The 18,767-nt window shown below is 39.0% G+C and overlaps 1 protein-coding gene across 2 annotated transcripts in view; it reads left to right on the top strand.

Moving 5' to 3' along the window:
• prkd1 (protein kinase D1) overlaps positions 1-18,767 on the top strand; it is a 42,899-nt gene that overhangs the window by 3,780 nt on the left and 20,352 nt on the right. Inside the window, exons 2-10 of one of the 2 annotated variants that reach the window (XM_031847680.1) lie at positions 7,425-7,563; positions 13,370-13,501; positions 13,619-13,788; positions 14,553-14,576; positions 15,045-15,252; positions 15,984-16,061; positions 16,263-16,452; positions 16,534-16,657; positions 18,154-18,231. In XM_031847680.1, coding sequence (XP_031703540.1) covers positions 7,425-7,563; positions 13,370-13,501; positions 13,619-13,788; positions 14,553-14,576; positions 15,045-15,252; positions 15,984-16,061; positions 16,263-16,452; positions 16,534-16,657; positions 18,154-18,231 — 1,143 coding nt within the window. Of the gene's footprint in view, positions 1-7,424; positions 7,564-13,369; positions 13,502-13,618; positions 13,789-14,552; positions 14,577-15,041; positions 15,253-15,983; positions 16,062-16,262; positions 16,453-16,533; positions 16,658-18,153; positions 18,232-18,767 lie in introns of both variants that reach the window. The other variant, XM_031847679.1, reaches the window with a different exon arrangement.

Here is an 18,767-nt window from a genome sequence, read left to right as displayed (position 1 = left end):
ACACACACACACACACACACACACACACACACACACACACACACACAGTCACAATGTGACGTGTCCATTATCTCTGTTCAGATTCACTAATCGTCTCATTTTAAGTGAAAATCACCTCATTTCCCCACAGTGAGACTTTCACACCTGAACGTAGCACACACCTGAAACCTGAGAGCCAGGACCCTAACGGCATGACATTGTGCGACACTCACACACACAAGCACACTCACACGTGTTGTTGTTTATTAGCAGGTTGTAGAGAATATAAAGTACAGCAGGTCAACACGACACCTGTTCACGCACCGAAACCTGTGGGACGTCGCTCGCAACATGCAACACTTAACACTTTCAAATAGCACAAAATTAACTGATTAACAAGAGGTGTGTGTGTGTGTGTGAAAACAGGTGTGCTGGAAATTGATTTTTATAAATGTTCTTAAAAGGTTTTCAGAAACTCAGACTGTAAAATAATAAATCCAAGTTTCTCTTCGTCTACGTATTAGATTGGCATATCTAAGACCCAATCAGAGCAGGGAATGAAGAGTTTAGGTTCTTGAGCTGCGTGCTCATTGGCTGTTCTGTCAGATTGATGGTGATGGTGAAGGTTTGTGGTTGACCTCAGAGTTCAGTCTGCACAGACCTCTGATTTTTGATCTATGCTGTTTGTGTGTTTTTGGCCAATTTGTGGACTCTCAATGTGAATTATATCGTGTTTATCTGGCCACTTAACATATCTTCAGCTGTTAAGTTTATATGGTGAACTTGTTAGCAAACAGTTGCTTATTTCTTAATCAATTCTTAAGCATACAGGGAGGGAGAGAGGAGGTCAATGGACCCAACAAACAGAGATCTTTCCTTGTGTGAAACGAGAAGTCAACAGTCATTTATTTGTCTCGTAACGTGTGTACTTCAGTAACAGCACGTCTGTAGTTATTTTAACCCAAACCAAGATCTTTTCCTGAACTTAAATCAGTAGTTTTGTTGCCTAAAAGTAACTGAGTTTCCTGTTAAGACGGAAGTTTATTTTGAAAAGGACTGTATTCGAATAACGAGAGGAAATCAACACATGTTGATGGACTTTAGAAGGAAAAAGCACAAAAAATGAGGAACTCTTAATAAGATATCCCTCGAACCGTTGTATGAGGATACGACGCATTTACATAAATCCTTGGTTTGGACTTTCAGGTGTGCAAAGAATATTCAACTACAATTTGATTCAAACGTATTTAGGTCTTGTTTGGGTCGGTAAAAATGAATTCAGGTCTGTTTGCCAGGTTAATCCAGTTCTGTTGGGGACCAGGTGTGAAAACCCTGTTGCAGACCAAACAACGGATCAGGTCTCGGTCTGCAGACTCCCTTGTGGTTTGTTTTTTGGGTGTGAAAGCAAACGGCCCAACCTCATGATTCTATGACAGCAGATTTGTGTATTTAGCATGATTTCAAAAAGCCAAACGTCGAGTAAATACATCTGCTGAAATCTGTTGATTGTGTGTGTGTGTTAGGTGTCGAAGCACCTTCATACGAATCTACATTTCTTCATCAAAAATGAGTGAGATTAAACCCCAAATCAGGTGAAAAAGAGCTCTGATGAAAGAAACCTCTGTAAGAGAAAACACACGGCGGCTGAGATTCAGCTCTGCGGAGGAAAAAAGAAGCACTTTTGTTCCCAGTAATGACCCAAACACTGCCCAACACTGTGGTGTCACTGAACCCGTTTCCTCTCACAAACACACACACACACACACACACACACACACACACACACACACACACACCTGCCACTCTGTAACAGTAATAATAAAGCTGTGTGTGCTGTGTTTCTGTCGGTAGCGGTTTCTTCCTTGTTGCCTGGCAACCGATGATGATTGCGGCTGTGAAGTGTCCTTCTGAGGGCCATTATGAGACACACGCACACACACTGAATGAAGCAGAAGAGAACAGATGTGTGTGTGTTTCATTGTTCTCTCTCTTTCATATCCTCACTTTTTTCATCCATTCATCTTTCTCATCTGTCTCTTTTTTGTCTAGTTTCTCACTTCTTTCCTAAAAACCTGCTGATATTCTATATTTGTGTCCTTCTTGTCAACATGTTCAGACTCAAACGGTGAAATTATCTAACAAAAACAGACTGATATATCTTGTCTTCTTTGACCAGAAATCATTAAAAACACATTTGCACTGACTTTGCTTTCATGCACCAAATAATCAGGATTGTTGCACTTATTCCGAAAAAAGACAACATTCCTCCCAAATCAGTCCTTTTAATTCCAGTGCCGGGCTGTTTATATGGCTAATGAAAAATAATATGTCACAGATATTCTAGTTTACATGCAGCTGTATGAAACATGCAGGGTGTGACTCGTTGAAATATCTTACATTTTCTCTTTCATGATGTTTAAAAGTAGGTGATTCCCCTTTCGACCAGAAATGTTAACCAAAACATGGTTTGGTAAAAATAAGTTTGTTTGTGATGTAACTGTCGTTATTTAAAGTTACGAGTAGGAGCTTTTATTTAGTGTTAATTCTGTCGCCCCCTGTGGACTAAAGTGGTAGTGTCTCTGATCGCCAGAGTCTCTTTAGAAAACCTCTCATGTTACAGCAGCAGGGTCTGACAGTCTGCCCCTCTCAGTCCTGGTTCTGGTTCTCCCGTGTCTCCCTTCCCTCCAGCGGGTCCAGCAAAACGTCCTGGGTCTCCAGCAGCGTGGTGTCGGTGTCGGCTCCCAGAAAGGAGGAGCTCTGCTCCTGGAGGAGGAGGAGGAGGAGGAGGAGGAGACGCTGCTGCCGGGAGCTGAGCTCTCCTCCTCCCTCCGGAGCTCCGGATCTGGGTCTGTCCACAGTGAACCGGTCTCTGCTCGAGGATCTGGGTCTGTCCATGGTGGACCGGTCTCTGCTGGAGTCTGAGCTGAAGGAGGTTCTGGTGAACCTGCATGAGTTCATCTGGTTTCACCAGAATCCGACCCGGTGGCTCCGATGACGAGCATTAAGAATAACTCTATAGAAATAGACCATCTTCTCTCTGATGGTCTCTTTACTGATGGAGGTCTGATAGAGGATCAGGACTAAACTGAGACTGGATCAGGACCAGTTTAAAGTTCCTCACAGTAACTTTAGGTAAAAAAATAATGTAACAAAACTACAGTAAGTCAAAGTTGACTTGGTTTTACACGGTCTACAGGGTGAAAGTCCAGTGTTTGTTTGTGTAGTGTAATTAGTCACTACAGATACCAGATAAATGCAGTAAAAAGTACAACGTATATAAAGAAAAGTGGAAATACTTCAAACTCTCAGTCTCATGTCAATATTTTATTAATCTATGAACGCAGAGAGCTTACATCTTTATTCATGCACACACATTTAAACACAGATATAAAACTATCTGCTGCTATCACTGGTGATGTCACTAAATAATGATGACACACATACACACACACACACACTTCTATCACGCAGCATGTCCTGTCATCATGGTGATAGGTCCATTAGGTGTTCTAAGCGAGGACCGGTACATCGTCTCCTGTTTGGATGATTTCCACGTTGAAGTCAAATGATTCCGTTTCTTTTTTTAAAGTCAGACAAAAACCCACATTTGGTGAATCTTCTTCTTGCTTTTTTTCAGCTGCAGTGACGACGTGTTCCTGAGCGTTTACCAGAGTTCATGCTGTAGATATAATCAGTGTTTCTGAAGCCTGTTTCACACATTAAACCTACAGTCAATACACCTTTTTTGTTTATTCACAGCAGGCAGGAGAAGCACAGGTGGAGCTAATAACATTAACGATGGCATGGTTCCAACACGTGTCCCAGTGAGCCAGCGCTCACAACAAAAGCAGCGACCTGGAACTGGATAATCTAAGTCAATATTATTGATTACACCAGTGCTTTTCCTGCAGAGAGAGAGAGAGAGAAAAGGTCAGTTAGTGGTCTTTAATTCTGTCTTTTACACTCAATCTGTCCACAAACGTCTGTCAAAGAATTCATAAATGAATCTGTTGCTATAAAGCATCAGTAATGTTTAGTAAAAAAACGGCTTCCTGGTGTTAACCCTCATTTAACGTCAGCTTTTCTGCAGCCTAATGAAATGCCCGACCAGTAACACACTGGTGGGAGACGGCTGTAAAAAAGGTCTATTACCTCGCTCTCGTTTTGACGATCATCACAGATGTGTTGCTCACAATTATTACATTATCAAGGGAATAAATAGAGTGTGTCCCCTCGACGCCTGGATAACGAGTTTACTGCGTCCTTTCAGATTGTTGTAATGCGTCAGCACTCGCTTCAGTTTGTCACTTGCTAAGCAATAGTTAAACATACATGGATACGGAAATTAGTAACTAATTAACACAATGCAAAGCACTGGAACGTCGCAATCTATGTTCACACAAAATTTTCAAATGCTATTTTATCACTAAATTCACTTTACACAGAATATATATATATATATATATATATATATATATAGAAATCCATCAAAAAATGTGGACACCATCGTCCTACATAGCCAGCCAGTCGAAAAGACCAATTAAATAAACCCTCGATAAGAGATTCAATTGGCTCACAGAAGCTAGTGGAACTGAGGGAAGACAGGAAGTGACATCAGGACTTCGGATGTCTATTTGACAGAGTGATCAATACATAATTCACTTCATGCTCTGATCAGAAACATCATTTTTGTTTGAGACATCTAGTGAGTGACAAGTTGTCACAATCAGCTGAGCCTCTGGCTTCCATGACTCCAATACCCACAATGCCTTGCAGGCACAGTCAGGGAGCTGCGGCTTAATAAATGCTATAGTACATTCAGTGCGGAAAGTATTGAACTGAATTAAATGGAGAGAGATGGAGGAGAGGAATCAGCCTTGAGTTCTTGCTGCCATGACAACAAGACTAATACTGCTGCTATGGTGACACCAAACACACACACACACAGACACACACATGAAGATGCATCTATGAAGTGTATTGTTGAGCATCTCATTGAGAGGCAGAGGGAGAGAGAGAGAGAGAGAGAGAGAGAGAGAGAGAGAGAGAGAGAGAGAGAGAGAGAGAGAGAGAGGTGAAGGCCTAATGAGTGAGGAAATTGAAGAGTCTCCTCTTCGTCATGTTTGACAGCCTTTTCTGCCTCCTTTTCTCTCCTGGTCATGTTCCTCTCTCCCTCCTCTCCCTCATCATATCCCAGAATGCAGCATCTATAGTATTTAGTATACAAACAACAGAAACATCCTTCAGTATGCTTTCGACCAGTTTATCTCGCTTACCATGTCCCACAATAGAAAGCGCTACAACGGCACAATCTATCGTCACAACAGTTTTTACAATTTTTTAATGCTATTTTATCACAAAATTCACTTTACACAGATTTTATGAGGAGGGAAATGTGTATATTTTGAATATTGCCAGTTTTATAAAAAAATCGATCCTAAATTAGCTCTGTTTTTGGAGTTGAGAAGCTCCACAAACTGGTGCAACATTAAGTTAGCGCCTACCAGGGTAGCTAGCTAGCTGTAGCTCTAATGCCACGTCGAAAAAGCTGTTTGAGCAACTTCTGTCGAGAATCTCTTTTTATTACAGTCTCCCATTGTTTGTATCATTTCACAATGAGCTGGTACAATAAATGCTTTAAGGGGTGGAGAAGCTAAACCATGCAGTATTTTATAAAGCAAACACACATTGGTCATGAACAAAAACATCGAAAGCTGAATAAGTTGTATTTTTTCAATAATATTGCAGTATAATGAATTATTTTTTTGTCCAGTGCTTTAGGAGCTCGTTTAAATAGCAGTCTTTATCTTCCATCGTTGTTTTGCACTTGTAGACTAAATGTAGGATGTGATGGGTCTTTGTGGCATTTGTCCCGCCCCTCCTCCACTGTGATTGGACAGCTGGCTAAAACTGTTGGGATTTGCAGTATCATGTAAATACACGTGAAGAAAGAAATAATAATTTGAACATAGCGGTTGTGGCAATATTACCGTTAATGCGACAGCCCTAATCAGAACTTTCATTTTTGTCTTTCCTCTCTCATTAATCGTCTCGTGACTTTTTTGAGGGGCCTGACCCTTAGGTTTGGAACCACTGGACTAAACTGAATTAATCAGTGTATTGTTGTTGGGGCTGTTCAAGGTAGTCACCACAAAAAAATCTACTAATATGTTTCATATTTACTGTTCATTGGCCTGGTAGTAAACTTTGTGAGTACCGGTATTGGTCCGCTGGCCAGAAGTTGGGAACCATATATGTGCAACATCACACATTTCAACGATTTTTTTATTATTTCTAGTACAGCCGTTGGGATATTTGGTCAATAAATATTTCAATAGTAATGAAGGATATTCTTCTTGTGTGTTCAATGTTTCACTGATGTTGTGTATGTAGTGTTTCTTTAGTTAAAGTGTGTGTGTGTGTGTGTGTGTGTGTGCATGGTCGATAAGAGTCTCAGCGGTGCTCTGCAGTTGGTCAATGTGTTGCTCATTTCAGCGACTCCTCATCGATACACAACATAATAGTGAACTGCAGCTTTAACTTCCTGTGGTTTCACTGCAAAAAACAACACACAGTTGCAGTAATATTCTATGAAAATACCTTTAAAGTACATTTTCAATCTATTTTAGTTTTTTTCTAAATGGGCAGAAACAAAAGTCCCCACTTGGTTGGAGTATTTTGTGGGGTCCACTGATGGTAAAGTAGGAAAGTATATGTGTGTGTACTCTTATACTTGTGTCTTTGTGAGGACCAATTTGAACAGTTGAAGTTTAGATTATGACCTTAGATGTGAGTTTCACCTTGTGTTTCATCTGTCATGGAGATCAGTGGCTGTCAGCTTTAACACATGATACAAATTTTGACAATTTTTATGGCAGAAAAAAGCATCAAAACTCCACTTGCAGTATAAAATTATATATATCAATTTCTAAGTTGTATTAAATCCTGTTAATATAATTAATTTCCAAATCACAGAATAAAACTGTCAGGCTATCATTTAATTAATTTGATTGGATCATCACTGTCATGAGTTTTCATTTAATTACCTGAAGTTGATGACATGAACGCGGTGGATCGGTTTGACAGAGTTCACTCTGTTAAATTTACTACATTAGTGTATTCATTTATTCTGTCCTGATGATAATTTGAATGATTTATTCATCTGCTGATGGACATCAAAGCTCATTGTTTTTTTTCCTTGTCTTTGTCTCTCTTTAATTTAGATTTGCTTTATTGTCATTAACATTTTTCACATTTAACAAAAAGGAACAGAAATCACTTGTCATAAGAACAATAAAAGTGTGACATTATTACCCCTAAATAAAAAATTTGTCTTTGAGGCTGCAGCAGGAAGCTTTGTCTCTACCTGTAGATGTTCGAAGAACTGACACGATATTTTTCTCTGGCTGCTGCTAGAAAATCTTTTTCCTCTGTCTCTCCGTCAGATTCCAGAGTGTGTTTTCTACGGGATGTATGAGAAGATCCTGCTGTTTCGTCATGACCAGACGTCAGACAATGTGCTGCAGTTGCTGCGCTCGGCCTCCCAGATCCAGGAGGGCGACCTGGTGGAGGCCGTGCTGTCAGGTAGGAGAGGCTGGATGGTGACATCACAGATGGGAGGGGCTACAATGTCAGGTCATTATTGGACAAAAGTTTATATTGTTGTAATTAGCATATTACAAAATGTTTAAAATTGCAATAAGATCGTGATAATAAAATCAGGGGGACTTTTTCTTCTTTTTGTCAACAACAAACATAAAAAAATGTGTTTTAAAACATTACCAATCCTAGCGTTAATTTATACTAATACATTTTATTTGTTTGCAATATTTTGTATCATTAATCTCAATCTGTTCTCTAAAGTTTTCAGATTAATTTAGCGGAGTAAAAAGTGCAATATTTGCCTCTGAGATGTAGTGGAGAAGAAGTAGCAGAAAAGGGAAAATACTCAAAGTACAACTACCACGTTTAAACTAAACACATTTTCACAAACAGAAATTTGCTCTGGTATTTTTTTGAAAAAGGACAAATACCGCATAAGGGAAATACTGATTCAAGAATGTGATATTAAGAATAAGTGCAATGTGTGAAAATAACGACCCAAGACAGGATTCTGGGTAAAAGTAGTTCCAAACCAAAGAAAACCTCTTGCAGGTATCGACTCTCGTTAACTGGTTTAGTCGACATGTAAAAACTATTTTGGTAAACTTTTTTGGCAGAAAGATAAACAACTAAAAGAATCCACATGTGAATAAAAGTGATTTTCGATCTCGTGTTTGTTGCCGTCTGCCAGACTCGTCTGTCTGGCGGCCGTCGAGCTCAGGACTCAGGTGTTCAAGCTACATTACGCTAACGGCCCGACAGCTGCTGCTTCCCAATTTCCTGCTTCTCTGTCAACACCTAGTACAGTGTGTGTGTACATTTGCATTTGCTGTTAATTTTAATGAATGTGTTTGCATTTTTGTATTTCAAGTGTCGGTTTCTCTATTTAGGTTTATTACAACTTTGGTTTTGTTTAAATTTGTTCCCATTGTTCATATTATAAAAAGTTTAATTAATTGTATCTGTTAAATATTCTGAGGATAATGTTCCAGTGCTGGCTTCCTCAAGAAAAAATGAAGATCTTCTTCTGATAGACGCTTTTAAGGAAGTAATGGCTGCAGTTAAAAAACTGGAAGAAATTATTAATTAATTATTAGTTAATACAAATATTTAAAGGGTGGCTCCATTATTATTATTATTATTATTATTATTATTTAGATTTGTATGGCACAGCTTTGCAGTGGTGATGTTTTAAAATCTAAACATTAAAATGTTGGTCCAAATACGTATGTTTCAGTCAAAACGTTATTTTCCCTTCTAAAAAACATTTTCTCACTTGACTTTATAGCTTTATGCATGATGACGTTCCTAAATATTATATATAAATATACAACATTTGTAATATATACAACATTGCAAAGTAGGGTTTTCATCAATGGAGTCTTATGACTTTGATTAGAGCGATATAACGTTTTATTACTTTCCGTCAGAAAGGGCTGTTTGACAGGATAATAAAGTGGGTGAAAATATTCTAAATATATCGTACACTAACACACTAATACAGACTTCTTTTTAAAGTTTCTAAAATATTATTCTGCTGCTTCCATCCACAGCTGCCTATAGCTCTCTCTTCAAAGCCACAAGACTCCATTGACAAAAATAGAAATGTTACCTCACAGAACACGCAAGTATACAACCCCACAAATCCAAAATAACCCTCATTAGCTTACGGTGATAACCCAAATCCCTGCTTACTGCTAACGGCTGATTAGTCGACCTTCAAGTTGCAGAAAGGAGTACTGAATACCTCCGGATTATTTCCCTCTTCCTTTTCCTCACCCCCCTCCACCTCCTCTACCTTACCTCCTCCTCCTCTTCCTCCTCTGACAATCAGTAAAAAACACTTTTGTTAACAGCTCTCTGTCAGTCCCGGTGACAGCTCGAAGTGTGGAGGAAACAAACAGGAAATTGACTTTGTACGGTGTAACAAGGAGCTCCAGCCAAAAGAACTGATTGGTCACAAAAAAAACATCCTGATAATTCCCCAAACACTTATCCAGACAGGTTTTTATTGGCTGTGATTTTAACCAGAGAGCTAGTTAATAAACTGTGTTTCCTCCAGTTTTCTTTTAATCAGCTAACATTAAAGTTGTTTACAATCCACAAAGAACCCAGAGGATGATGGGATTCCACCGCTTCACTGTACCTTCCCTTTCATTTATTGATTTAATTAAAGTTTGTTATGAAGACAAACACTAAAATTAAATTTTAGGCAAATTAAAAAATAATAAAAAAAAGTTTTGAATGAGGGTACGTTGATCCCATGTGACACTAGAAGTTAACATTGATTCATTTTACATTAAATAGGCCACATAAGTAATAAGTTGCATTAACTTATTTTAACCCAAACCTTTTTCTTCCCTAAATCTAATGAAGTAGTTTTGTTGCCGAAACTTAAATTATGTAATGTGTTAAAATTTGTTAAAACTACACATTTGTGCTGTGAAGAGGTCGTGGTCGTATCATACATACATGTACTATAGTATGTCGTTTTGGGAGTCCTTAGCTAACAATCTGTTCTGTTTTTAGATATGAAGATCTGTTCGTTCATAAAAATAAATTAAAATATTCTAGGATTTGTGAGCATTAATAGATGATAAAATGTTAATAAAGGACGTTCACTTTGCTTTTGTTTTAGTTCTGACTGAGATTTATAAAAACTGATGCCTCATAATTAAAGTTTACTCTACTGTTTCACAGAGTTATTGAGCTGAACAGCTAAAACATAAATGTTGTTATCATTATTATCATCGCTGCTGGTTTAGTTTCTCCACCCGCAGTGTTTGTTTTGTGGTTGTGGGTTAACAAGCCACCACGCTCCTTAACGCATTTAATTCCATCAGAGAAAACACACACACACACACACACACACACACACACACAAGTCATTTTCTGAAGCATATAATAACAGTTTGGGAGCTTGTTCAGACTTCCAAATGTATGTTGGCCCTCCAAACAAAAGGCGTAAACAATAATTTGAATAAATGGAGGTAATTTCCTGCAGCAGAATGTCTAATCAGAGCTGTATTCTACTGGAGGACCACAGCACAGGGCGAGTGTGTGCGTGTGTGTGTGTCTGTGTGTGTGTGTGTGTGTGTGTGTGAAAGGCGAGAGGGATTTCAGAAATACATACAGAGAGGGAGAGAGACAGAAAAACGATATCCCAAACTACCCATCATGCCTTGCCAAACCCGCTGGCCAACCAAACAAACAGTGGGTCCATCTGCGCCCGCTGAGAGCCTCTCATACCTCCAAAACATTTACAAAATACCCACTAACAACCCATTCATTACTCTTTGTCTCCGTTCTGTTTATCTCCCTCCCCTCATCTCGCTCTCTCTCTCTCTCCGTCTCCGGCTAGTTAAAGAAACTCTGGTGACATATTTTCAACATTTTTCAGACTCAAACCAGCCACCAACCAAATATAGTGTGTGTTTCACAGCCTGATATCTCCATTGAAACACACCAATGAGCCTCACTGTTCAACATATCCTCATCTAACGGTTTGCAATGACATCTTACGAAAAAGTTACTCCTCGTTTTTTCTGCTTTCACCTCCAAAAGTCAAGCTGGTTTCTTGTTTCTGGTTTCACAGGAAACAAGACTAAAATGTAATGTTAATAATCAGTCATAAATAATATCTGTCACTCTCTATTTGTGTAGTACTTTTCATACAAACGTGCAGTGCTTCACACGATAAAATATATAAAGTCATCTGACAAAGATGATAAAACACAGCACTTTAATTAAACAACGGACAGCTGATCAGCTGTGACACACCTCATATTTAATTGAAGCGCTTTTAAATGACGCTCCGAGTCAAGGGCGTCTCCTTTCTTACGTGCATGTTGCCTTGATTTTAGCAAACAAACTCCCACATCTGAACTTGACTTGAACGCAGCATTAGTTCTTGTGCTTCTGCTTGTGTTCCAAGGCCGTGTTCTCACTTATCCTCACTGATTAGACCTCTGCCCAGAAAGTGTTTCTACCCTAACAGGTGCTGCAAAGCTTACAAGAGTGCGATGGGAAATGTTAATGATCACCCCGCCCCACACAGAAGAGGTCTAATCAGGGACAATAAGTGAAGATACCTATACAGGTGCACAATGGGCCTTCAAATAACATTTAATATTTGGCAAATTTGGATTTTCTATCCAAATTTATGGGCAGATTTTTGAAAAAAAAAACAACAGAAAGTTAAAAAAACTGAATAATTTAGATAACAGTGCAGAAACTAAAGTATCTCAGGGGCACTAATAAATGAAAATTCAAACAATGCCCAGGTAACGAGCCCTGTTTCACAAAAATAATAACAAAATGCTACATTTTTCATGTAAAACCCATCACAAACTTAAATTATGATAAACTGTCATCTGTCACCAAGTCGCAATTTGAAACTACTCAGAAAAGAAAGAGCAGATGTTCATGAATCAGGAAAGTATTTATCACAAACTGCTGTAAAGCTCATTAAACCAGTGTATTCTTTAAACCAGATGTTTTGTCCTTCATTAAAACCTAAATGTGACTCCATTATTTGTCATTGGTTCGTCTATATTTCTTGTTTAACTTGGTGAAAACTTGTAAACCTTTTTCAGTAAAATTGAGATATCGGCGTTTACTGTGTAACCGCTCAGGCCGGCCGGTCGATTCCCTCTCTGGTGTTGTGGGTTCGTCAGCGGGAGTTCTGGTTGCTGCCGGAGTGCCCCCCCACTGAGTTTTTGTGAAAACAGCTGGAGGATGTTTGGGCTCAGATGGCTGTTATGGCCGCCGGCCCAGTCGGACCAGATCAGCAGCTGCTCGACTTCCAGCCGATTTAAAAGAAAATAATTTAGAAAATGTGGAAAAGAACTCCCTTTAGAATAATACATTATATTATTCATTCTACTTGGAAGTGAACATTACTGCACCGTTGTTCTGCTGCCGCTTTGTTTTTAATGTTGGTCAAAAATACATTTTTATGGAATATTGATTTCAGCATGTGTCCGCAAATTAATCTCAAAACTGAAAAAATGTGTGAAAGTGGTTCTCCGTCCGCAATGTTTCTGATAAACTATTGATTGATTAATTAATTGACTAGTGGAATAACACGTATATAACCTCAGCTCATATAAGTGCCATTACGACTGAGATTTATAAGACCTGAGTACATAACAATGTGTAACTATATACTGCAAACAAATTTGTGCATTTATACATTTTACTTCAGCTGACCCTTCAACTCCTTTCACTGCTTACACAGGCCGGACATCATCTGTCAGTTTGTACATTTGAACTGATGTTTTGAATCCTTTCAGTGTTCACACTGACACGTCCTATCCTGTCATAACTTTACCTTAATTCCCACTTCAACTCCTTTCACCTGTTACACATCATCTGACATTTCAAATCATTTCAGTGCCTACGCGTCATGTTTATAATTCAACTGACAGTTGAAACTTTCTTTTCAGTTCATACTTCAACTCCATTAATGCTTTTTCAAGTGACACTTCAACTCCTTTCGGTGCTAACATCTCAAATAAAACTCTAAATTAATTCAGCACTTCCACTTTTAACTGCCACTTCAACTTCTTCTCATGAGTACAACTCCTTTAAATACCTCAACTTTATTGTACAAATCCATTTCCAAAGCTCAGAACATTCAACTTTTCAAGACTTTCAATCTGTTTTAAATATTTAACCTAACTGATTAGAGAAATGATTGCTTGGTTCAATCGGTCTTCTTTCCTGACACAAAGAACCGGCTCACTGGTTGTTGAAATTATTTGTATCCAAACATCTTTTTTTGCAGCTTCAGCTACAGTGGAGGACTTCCAGATCCGTCCACACTGTCTGTTCGTCCACTCGTACCGTGCTCCGGCCTTCTGCGACCACTGTGGAGAGATGCTGTGGGGACTTGTTCGTCAGGGACTCAAATGTGAAGGTACAAAACCTACTGATGAAGCTCATGAGGCTCTAAAAAAGATAAAAAAATCTGTTCTCACATTTTTGTTAATTTATGTATCGACAAATGAATCTGCTGTTGTCTGTTTCTGATCAGGCTGTGGTCTGAACTATCACAAGCGTTGTGCCTTTAAGATCCCCAACAACTGCAGCGGAGTGAGGCGGCGTCGCTCGTCCAACGTCTCCCTAACGGGGGGGCTGGTAAACCTGGGTCGCCCCCTCTCAGCTGAGCCCTCACCCCCCTTCTACACCGACGATGCTTTACTGGTCAGTGGATTATATACAGTACATTCTGAACATGTCTGTGATTTATTTCTTTAGTTTTGAAAGACTCGTCTCATTTAGAAGTCCAAGAACCAACACCTGATACAAGTAGCCAGCAGTCTGAGTCTCTAGTCCAAGCTAACAAGTTCTTAAATATGTACTGGAGGCTAAAGCTAACAGATCCCAGGCTAAAGTCCAACTACCGTGCAGAGTATAGAAAACAGCATCGCTCTTGTATTTCAGGGTTGAGCCCTCATATTATAGATCGATCTGTCCAGTAAATATGTTCATGCTCAATCAGACTTGCTTTGTTCTGAACTACATATGTTTGGATGCTTACTATAGAGGAACAAAAAGTGAGATTTCGTGAGATTTCGTCTTTGTATTTTCACACTTTGTGTTTCACTTTAAAAATGAGGGCTAACTAGCCAACTTTTGTGTTTTTGGTATTTTGAAAGGGATATGAATCATACAGATGTATACAGACGTTCTTACTACAGCTAGACTTGGTTGTGTTCTGGCAGAGGACCAATCAGGAGTCAGTTCTGCTCCTCATATCACTGCCAGATGTGGCTCAATGATGTTTGACTTGCAGTCAGATGGGTCAAACAAATAACTAAAAAAGGCAATCTTATAATTGTTTGTTAAAGAACAACAATTATACCTTTGAGATGCTGAAATCAGCTGACTGTGTGTTTGTCAATTTTTCATTAGAACATTAAAACCCCACTCTAAATATCTTTCTTTTGTTCTCTTTGATTGTCCAGTCTCCGGTCAGTCCCAGCATGGAGGTAAGTTTCATCACTTTTATCCAGAATAATAATCCCTGAGGAATGGTACTTGCATTAAAATGTGTGGCATTTTTGCTTCTAACTATTTAACAAGAGTACACAGGATTTTAAATCTGATATTTATTCCCTCCAATAATGTTCAAACTAACTGCATCGCCCATCTCTTTTTTTGACTATCACTGTTTTTAGCATAAACATGCTTCAAAGTCCTGAAATAACGCAGATTTTTGATTTAAACTTTTGGTTGGAGGACACCTGTGGGTTTAAACGCTAAGAAGAGTTTGTTATAAATCGTGTCAAATCAAGAACATCTTTTTTTCGTCTGGAACATTTTCTCAGCATCTAAGCAAAAAACCAAGTTGCCTGTGAATAAATCTACTCCTCTAAATGTATTTTTTTTGGTTGAACATGTCTCACAAAGTCATGACCGCTCCTCCACACTGGTCTCCTGATCTTTGTCTCCAGCAGAAGAACCAATTAGATTACTTCCCCGGTCGAGAGCGGCGCTCCAGCTCTCAGTCGTACATCGGCCGTCCCATCGAACTCGACAAGATCTTTCTGTCAAAGGTCAAAGTTCCTCACACCTTCCTGATCCACTCGTATACCCGACCCACCGTCTGCCAGCACTGCAAGAAGCTGCTGAAAGGCCTCTTCAGACAGGGCCTGCAGTGTAAAGGTGAGCATCTTTAAAACTTTTATACATTTGTTTAAATAATCCCTGGTCAGGTAAACGCTGCAGTGAGCGTAACAGTTGCAATATAAAAGTATTTTGACAAAAGAAACACCATCTGGTAATTTATCTTCGTCCAGGCGGCAACATCCGGTTCTTTAAAGTGAAGTCAAAGCTTCATGTCTTGAACCTGCATTCTCTCTACTGTCCATCAGGGGACGACTCCTCTGGTTGTATTCATTTAGTAAATTATGGTTCATTTAGAGTCAAATAGACCATAAAGCAGGGTATGCTTTAGGGCAGGGCTACACAGTGATTGACAGGTCTCTACCAGAGACGTATATGGCATCTCTACATCACTCCAGTTTTTCTGGAGGGTTTTTCCTCTGGACAGCAGGAATGTGAACAGGGGATATCATGGATATCTGACTGCTAGTTGTTAAGACAACTCATCAAATACTTAGTGCTCCTTGGCATCAGAGATCGGCGCACCAAGTGTTAGTTTTCAACGTGTCAGAACGGTGTGTCAAAACATGCTTAATGTCCTTTCAAAATACATTTAAATTAAAAATAATATTTAAATTGCATGTTTGTCCTTCCACTACAAATCTTTCCTGTTGGTTTAAAAACATTGCATTATTTCCTGCTTTCTGAATAAATGGCATTTTGTCCAACAAATGTCGGACTGTAACCTTCTGGGACCTAATGTCTGCTCTCCTTCCTTGTTTCTCCCTCAGATTGTAAATTTAACTGTCATAAACGATGTGCTCCCAAAGTGCCAAACAACTGCCTGGGAGAAGTTTCCAAAAATGGAGGCAAGTTTCAACAGACACTCACACACACACCTGATGGTAGCGATACTTTATATACGAAGAACTACAGTGTAACTACATAAACAAACCTTAATGCTACGACCAAGTCTTCATGTCCTCACTTTGATGGTCTACAACATCTGGTCCTCACAACGGTAGAAACATGAAACTACACATCCAGGTGTGTGTGTGTTTGTTTCGTAGAGCTCCTGAGCCCGGGGGCGGAGTCAGACATCATGGTGGAGGGTTGCCTTGACGACCACGATATTGATCAAGGTGGCGACGACATGGACGAAGTGCTAACATCAGAGGGGGGTCTCATGCTGGAGGCGGGGCCGAGCGACCTCTGCGACCTGCACGACCCCGACCTGGACGAGTGCAACCGGGCCATCAGGTACAGAAACACACACACATACACACACACAGAAACACACACACTGATGTGTGAGATTGACTTTTGTCCCGCCCCCTGCAGCCCGTCCACCAGTAACAACATCCCTCTCATGCGAGTCGTTCAGTCCGTCAAACACACAAAGAGGAAGACGAGCAACGTGATGAAGGAGGGCTGGATGGTCCACTATACCAGCAAGGACACTCTGGTACATCTACCTGTTTATACGTCTACCTGTCTGCTTGTTACTTTGTTTGTTTATCTGTCTTCACTACCTTTTAATAATTTAGTGTATCCATGACTTGAATTATTAATTCAAGAACATTTTTTAAAACTAGATGTCTTTAACTAAAAACAATTTAAATAACAGTTATTATTGTCTGCCTGTTTACGAAGAGTGAACCATGAATAAACAGCAAGAAAATGCAAAATAACAACAATAATTAACTGGCAAAGTTGTTGTATGGAAAGTATTTATGAGCAGATTGTGGTAGAAATTTGACAAACAATTTAGTTTTTAAAAAGTTTTCAAAGTGAGTGAGACCGGCTGGTCTGAAGTGAACATTTATTTTATTTGTTACAGAATTTACGTACTTCAGTAACAACACTTCTGTGGTTATTTTAACCCAAACCTCAATCTTTTCCTAAACTTATATAAGTAGTTTTGATGACAACACATAACTAAGTTGTTTCCTGTGGAGAAGGAAGTTTTTTTTTAAAGAATGTATTCATGTAACGAATTGAAATCGACACGTGTTTCTGGAAAAACACATGAAAAATGACAACTAACTTTTCATAAGATATCATACAAACCGTTGTATTAGGATACATTTTTCTAATTTTATTTATTTATATTTTTTACAAGTATTTGGGACAAGAAAAAGATCTTTTATAAGAATGAAATGAAACTTTCAGGGAGGGAGTCCTCAGTGTTCAGTGTGACGAGTCGTGGAGGCCCCAAACTGTTCATCCATGAGGGGCCAGGACAGAGTGTCCCGGACTGAGTTCATCTGTGTTCACTGACATCACTGCAGATATTTCACTACTAGAACTGAACTGCTGCTGCTCACACTGTTTGATTGGCTGTTGACGATTTGATTAAATACTTTAAAGATCATACGTATTATTCAGTTTAAATATTGAGCATAAATATAGGTGATTACATTGTCTGTAAACATAATTGTGTTCACAATCTGCCCTCCACTGATTTTATGTATTTATCTTATTGGTTTTTGTTGTCACGTCAAACAGGACGAGATCTTTTGTTATAAATAAACATAAACATGCTGATAATATGTGAAATGAAAATGGATAAATTAATTAGAAACAACACTAGACAGAAATATGATAAGAATATTAAACAGTAAAGTATTATTTAGATTTTTGCAGACTTCTTCCCAGATGTCTCTCCAAAACTGAGACACATGTTCATGGGAGTTTTTTTTAAACAAAAGTGTAATAAAATAGATATTGTTTTCAGTCAGATGAAGTGTTGCTGCTCTGCATCTTTCAGCTCTGTGTGAAAGTTGAAACAAGTTTTTTGAGATTCTGTTAAATGACGTCAGCGTTTCTCTTCCCCTTCTCTCTGTTCACTTTCCTCTGGACATCCTTTTCTCCCTTTTTCCTCTCACCCTCTCTGTCTCTCTCCTCGCCTGCTGTCTCATCTGACTTCTCATTTCTTCCTCCTCTTCCTCTATGTTTCAGAGGAAGAGACATTACTGGCGGCTGGAGAGTAAATGCATCACGCTGTTTCAGAACGACACAGGAAGTAAATACTACAAGGTAAGAAGAGCTCCGTCACCCCCTCCCTCACCACTGATTTACATGAAAGTATGTTAAAGGACAATTCTGGTGTTTTTGGAGTTTTAATCGTATTTTAAATTGTCCTCCTTTTTCTGTTTGTCTTTCTCTTAAGGCATGAGTATCTTTATGCTTTCTGTTTAAACTGCTTGTTGAGCAGATGTCTATAACTAAACTCCCAGCATCCTTTTAGTTCAATCGATGCACAAATCCTCTCACATCTCCGTTGAGTCTGTCCTCAAACTGGTTCACCCGGGAAATGAGGGAAATATTTTCACGTCCTGATTTTGGCTTCACCAAAAAAATATGACACACTGCCGCTGACAAAATGTCCTTGAGTCAAATTCCTTACATGTGTTCACACACTTGGTCAATAAAGCTGATTCTGATTATGGTTGAAGTTAGATTTAAGCTTTCTTGTTGGTATTTTCAAAACACTTTGCTTCACTTTTACACAAGATGAGTTTGTGAGGATGAGGATCCATTAAAGAGCAGAACTGATATTTGTCAGTGCTGGC

This window comes from Anarrhichthys ocellatus, unplaced genomic scaffold (genome assembly GCF_004355925.1).
Source record: "Anarrhichthys ocellatus isolate YVR2014 unplaced genomic scaffold, GSC_Weel_1.0 scaffold7, whole genome shotgun sequence".
Lineage (NCBI taxonomy): Eukaryota > Metazoa > Chordata > Actinopteri > Perciformes > Anarhichadidae > Anarrhichthys > Anarrhichthys ocellatus.
The sequence above is the reverse complement of the archived record's forward strand: the minus strand, read 5'-3'. Positions and strand labels throughout refer to the sequence as shown.